The 6,379-nt window shown below is 37.5% G+C and overlaps 1 protein-coding gene across 1 annotated transcript; it reads left to right on the plus strand.

Annotated features, from left to right (window-relative positions):
• The first annotated feature begins 1,096 nt into the window (after positions 1-1,096).
• Positions 1,097-1,782, plus strand: GEA6 (Stress induced protein). The gene is made up of 2 exons (XM_079028885.1): positions 1,097-1,277; positions 1,374-1,782. The coding sequence occupies exons 1-2, from the start codon at positions 1,127-1,129 to the stop codon at positions 1,556-1,558; spliced, it is 336 nt and encodes a 111-aa protein (XP_078885011.1). The 5' UTR covers positions 1,097-1,126; the 3' UTR covers positions 1,559-1,782.
• Positions 1,783-6,379: the final 4,597 nt, after the last annotated feature.

Below are 6,379 nucleotides of genomic sequence, written 5' to 3' on the forward strand. Positions count from 1 at the left end.
GATAATCGAAATTCGAAACGGGTGTCAGGTTATACATAGGCTAATCAAAATATGTATAACTTAAAAATGCACAAAATGTCTAAAAAAAACTCGAAAACATTACGTTTAAATCCAATATGAAACGACCTGGTCGTACTTGGAAAGATTGTGAGACGGTCTCAACTTAGCCTATGTCTACCTAATATATATTAATCATATTCACGTTTAACAAATATTATACACTTTTTTATAAACAATATTTATAAAAAATTTACAAAAATAATAATTATACAATATAGTTAAATATTTGAATTAAAAAATAATTATTATAAAACCTGATAAAAGAAAAAAGAAAAATGAAAACATGATTGAAAGTAAATTAAGTTATGAATTATACAATAACAATGCAATCTTTTAACAAATATAAACATACTAAATGTTGAAAAATGTATTCGAACGTAATGACAAAACAAATCCAATAAAACGTCAAAATAAAAAACAATAATAAATGTATTTGAAGAAAACGTCAAAAAGATTAGAAAAAATAATTTGAGCAAGACGTTAAAAAAATATTAGCAAATATATATATATATATATATATATATATATATATATATATATATATATATATAAACAAATCTTTAAAAAATCTAAATCCTTAAATATATAATTAAATTAAATAAAAACAATAATAAATAGTAGTAAAAATTACATAAATTGTCTCTGTGGTAGGAACAAATTACATAAATCTTCGCATGCAGGAAGGGGGTAAATATGTCATTTCATATAAGAGTACAGTTAGGGAAAGATAAGATTTTAAAACCACAGGACCATCTGCGTAAAGATTTAGCCATAAGGACCATAATTGGTCGATACCAGTCCTTTAATAACAATCGCAGGGATGAGATGCTACAGTCGACCTGCTTAAGATTCAGACACGCGTCTCAACGGGGAGATGTTTGGTTCCAAACAAAATACACGTCCCAGACCCTCTTCATTGACCTCCCACCACGTCATTATACCACGTGGCTAAATGCATGTCAATTATCATCTTTCTTCTACACAGTATATATATTTCCATTCATGTCGTATTATAATACTGCATCAAAAGACTAAATCTTCAATATATCGAAAGAGTAGAAACAAAATGGCATCACAGCAACAAGGACGCAAGATCTCCGACCAAGTCTCCGAACAGGAGAAAAAGGAGCTCGACAAACGGGCTGCGGAAGGCGAGACCGTCGTTCCCGGTGGTACTCGTGGAAAAAGCCTGGAGGCCCAGGAACGCCTTGCTGAAGGTATATATATCTTTATTTTGCTTTTCATCATTTCACATGTACGTAATTAACTTCCTTACAATATGATCATTCATGAATATAATGGTGGTGTTTTAGGGAGGAGCAAGGGAGGACAAACGAGGAGGGAGCAACTGGGGACGGAAGGGTACAAGGAGATGGGTAAAAAGGGTGGCCTGAGCACCGAAGAGAAGTCCGGCGGTGAACGTGCGGAGGAGGAAGGAATTCCGCTCGATGAATCCAAGTACAGCAACAAGACCTCAAAGGCTGATGAAGATAAATAATCGATATGTAGTGTTTGTTTATAGAACGTTAATTAGCTAGCTGTTTGTTTTCAAGTTGATCTTGTGTGTTGTAAAGTAGTATAGTAGGTCATGATCTTGTTGGTAATTTTGTTGTGTACTTCCGTCGTGGATGTATCATGCATGGCGGTAGTCCTTTAACCAGAGATGTACTAGCTCCTACGTTTTATAATGTACTCATATGGATGTTAATATCGATCTTCGTTTTGTTTTTGGGTTGATTTTTTTGAAACATGTTTTTGAGGAAAGAAGCAATAATTAAACCAGCGACAACCATCAATGACTTAACATATACTGCGACAATTAATATTGATTTACTGAAGTGGTCAGCGGTTGGCTTTCCGGTGGTTGGAGTTGGTCTCTGCCGCTATGTGGACGGATCGGGACCTGTTCTGGAGCAAATTTGGGTGAAGCCGGTTCCCTGTTTGGACTAGGTGTAGGCTCGTCTCTTTTGGACCGGTGTCGGTTCCGTGATTGGGTTGAACCGGTCTGTCTTACTAAATTATATCCGTTCGTTAATATTATTATAATCTTCGAATTTTTTAAGAACAAATAGTTTTTGTGGGTCTTTTCATTTGTGGTGCTTAATTTAATTTAATTTTCATTTGTTATGGTAGGAACAAAAAGAGAGTTTGGAGAACGTGAAATTTACTTGCATAATTAATTTAAGAAAAACTATTGTCCTAAACAATCAAAGAGATGAACGATATTCCTTTTGATTTTACGAAAAATAAAAATGGGTTCTAAACAATCATTATAGATGAACGATACGAGTATATTAAACTAGGTCATAAGTACTACACGCACAACATAAAACAACTATAAATGTTAATAGAAATTAAAAATAATAATTCATTTACAAACATTTATTATTTTTGAAATTTAGATGTTTTGTCCTTAATTATATAATTGTTAATTTAAATTAATTTTACATGTCAACACCTAGAAAATATTTTATTATGAAAACAATCTCACATCTAAATTTCCAGGTTAATACCTCCTCTCAAATTTTGGTTTACTATTTGAGCTTATGAATGGTGAATATATATGAGAGAACATTTTAGTCATGGCTCACGACCTAGGGCGGACGCATGATTTTATAGTAGGGGTTGCACGAAAGATTAGGAGTTGCACGGTAGTAGAAAAAATAAAATTTTCAAAAATTTTAGAAAAATTTACCACTACGGACGAAAAAGTTAGGGGTTGTCGGTGCCACCGTGGACCACCCCTAGGTCTGCCGCCCGCCCCTTCTAAAAATCAAGAACCAAGATTTAAAAACATGCTTATCAAAACAGTTTCACATATATATAGCACTAACAATTTCCAATAAAATCAATCATAAAGAAATTTCTACAAACAAATATTGATAATCTTAAACCAATACTGCCCGCTCATACCACAAATTCCAAGATACCATTTTTACAAGACTGAATTTTTTTGGAAACGGCAAATATATTAAATGAGGGAAAAGCCTCAACTAGCAAGTGATTAGAAGAGGGCCCCAAACAACGTACAAAGATAACGATTACAAGCCAATAAAAGGGGACACTAACCAATCATCCCAATTACATATTCCTTTTTTACCCCTATGTTTAAGCCAATAAAAATCCATTGTTTTAATACATTCAGTCCCTTGCACCAGCGTGATTCCTTCCTTCAGAAATAATCGTTTGTTCTGGAACCGCCATAGACTCCATAACATTCCTTGGCATATGATAGCTAGTCGTTTCCTCCTCTTCGGACAACTCCCCCATGCCGATATAACATGAAGAAGATCTCCAGTGTTCCTTATTAACCTGTGATCCATCGTTACACCACACCAACTCATGATATTGCTTCTAATTCTGGACGCGAACGGGCAGTCGATGAGAACATGATCTACACTTTCCTGTTGACCAATACATACGTTGCACCACAATGAATTCACCTTAATACCTCGCCTATCCAGAGCAGTTGCTACGGGTATTCTACCTTGAACATCTCTCCATACGAAACATGACACCTTTATAGGGACCTCCTTATACCACTGTATTATCGTTGTGCCCGTAATAGAGGTAGGAAGTTTGTCAATAACCTTCCTAATTGATCTTACTGTGTACGAACCATCACCTGTTAACATAGACCTACATTGATCACCTCCAGGGGTTAAACGAATACTAGAGATGTCACTAGTTAGTGCTTGCACATCCGGACCTAGTCCAACATCAGGGGGGTGATACTTCCAATTCCAAGAGATGGTTGCTCTTGAAATTCGGTCAGCAACGGAACACCTTTTCCTAGTTTCAAGCTCAAACAGATGAGGAAATTTGTCTTTTAAGATTCCAGAATCTGCCCATGGGTCATACTAGAATAATGTTTCCTTTCCGCCCTTTATCACTTGTTTGAACAAGTCGTGAACTCCCAGACCGTACTTTAACAGGTCCTCTTTAATACGTCCAATGTTGATCCACACACTACTGCCCGTCTGTCGAGATAAGTAATCGAAGGGCTTATTCGACAAATTGTGGATCCCATGGATTATCCGGGCCCAAAGAGAGTTTTTTTCGTTTTTTAACCGCCACCACCATTTCACAAGTAACCCATAGTTTAAAGATTGTATCGATCCTACACCCAATCCACCGTCACTTTTGTCCGCCCTGACATTATCCCAAGATACCCAGTGTATCTTATTTCTATCATCACAGCCACCCCATAAGAAAGTTCGTCTAATTTTCTCCATTTCGTCTATTACACCTTTCGGGGCCTTAAATAATGATAAGTAGTAGGTGGGCAAATTACCCAGAACTGACTTTATTAACGTTAATCTGCCACCAAATTAGAGGGTTTTGGCCTTCCATAGAGAAAGTTTGGATTGGAATTTCATAATTATGGACTCCAATTTCTTATGAGATTCATATTGGCTCCCACCGGAACCCCGAGGTAGTCGAAAGGGAGAACACCAGCTTCACACCCCAGCAAGCTAGCCCAATTTTTTGTTTCTTGCACAGTAGCGCCAATACCAAAAACTCTTGATTTAGGAAAGTTTAACTTAAGTCCCGAGGCTATATGAAAACATCTTAGAATTCGCGCAAGGTTTTTAAGATTATCTCGAGACCACTCGCCGATAAACAATGCATCGTCCGCATAGAATAAGTGAGATATGGTTGGTCCATTTCTAGGGATTTGTATCCCTTTGAAAATCCCTTTCTCACAAGCAGATTTAAGTGCTACGTTTAAGCCCTCCATGACGATAATAAATAAGTATGGTGAGAGAGGATCCCCCTGCCTAACTCCTTTGGTTATAGAGAATTCTTTCGTGGGAGAGTCGTTAATGATAACAGATGCCCTAGACGAGATCAAACAGCCCTGAATCCACATCCTCCATTTGTTCCCGAATCTCATCTGTGCAAGAACCGAATCTAAATATTCCCAATTCAGTGAGTCGAATGCTTTGTCAAAGTCTACCTTGAAGAGGAGGACTTTTTTCGGATCCGCTTAGCCCATGAACAAATCTCATTAACCACAAGGGGGCCGTCAAGTATGCACCGCCCTTCCACATATGCCGACTGGACATCATCGATTATCCCACCAATCACAGTCTTCATACGAGTGGAAAGTAACTTGCTTATAATCTTACTTAGACATCCAATAAGGCTTATCGGACGAAAATCATTCAATGACAGTGGGTCCTTAGACTTAGGAGCAAGCGTGATGAAGGACGAGTTACACCCACGAGATAGTGATCCAAACTCTTCAAAATGCCTCACAAAATTCACCACGTCGTATTTAATAATGTTCCAGAATTTTTTAAAAAACTTGAAAGTGAAACCATCGGGGCCTGGGGATTTCTCGCTGCCACATTGCCAAATAGCAGCTTTGACCTCCTCCATACTAAATGGAGATTCAATTCTGATGGCGTCCATCATTGAGATAGTTTTGAACATCGGGTTGACGAGTTTAGGTCTAGAAACATGATCTTCAGTGAATTTCTTCTCGTAGAATTTATAAACTTCCTCTTTAATCTCATTAACGTCGGAAGTCCAACGCCCATTAATTGTAAGACCATGCAGAAAATTCCTCCGGTTTTTGCTGTTGATGTAACCATGAAAAAAAGTATTGTTTTCGTCCCCATCAACTATCCATTTAATTCTTGCTTTCTGTTTTAAATCCCTAGCCTTCAACCGCTCCAGGTCCATTATCTTTTTTAACCCAATGTTCCAATTATTCACCTCCCCATCAGTGAGTGGTCTGGATTCCGCAAGCTTCTCTAAATCCCTAACCATATTCTTTGCTTCTGTAAGTTCCTTCCCTTTTGTTTGGCTCACATCTTTCCTCCATTTCTTAATAGAATCCTTTAAAAATCTTAACTTGGCAGCGAAATACATATCTGGAGTACCATATCCCACAAACCGGTTCCAAGCATCAATTACAACCTGATCAAAATCCTCACTTAATAACCATGAATTGAATAGTTTAAACGGAATCGGCCCAAAGTCAGTTGCAGCAGTAAGTAGCGTGATAGGGTTGTGGTCTGATAACTCCCTCGGGTGGGCCGTCACTGCGCAGAGGGGAAAAGAATTGAGATATCTCGAACAAACCAAAAATCTATCAAGCTTACTGAGTTTAGCATCCGCGCAACTCATAAACGTATATTTTTCCCCACCCATGTTGAATTCCTTTAAATCCGCCTCCTGAATGAATCTGTTAAAGGCAAGAGCACTGGAAGGACAAAACTTTGAGTTACATCTCTCACCTGGATTTCTAACAGCATTAAAATCCCCAAACATAACCCACATTCCTGGCTTTTCATTTTTTATTTCTATT

This window comes from Lactuca serriola, chromosome 2 (genome assembly GCF_051521515.1).
Source record: "Lactuca serriola cultivar US96UC23 chromosome 2, Lser_US96UC23_V15, whole genome shotgun sequence".
Classification (NCBI taxonomy): Eukaryota; Viridiplantae; Streptophyta; class Magnoliopsida; order Asterales; family Asteraceae; genus Lactuca; species Lactuca serriola.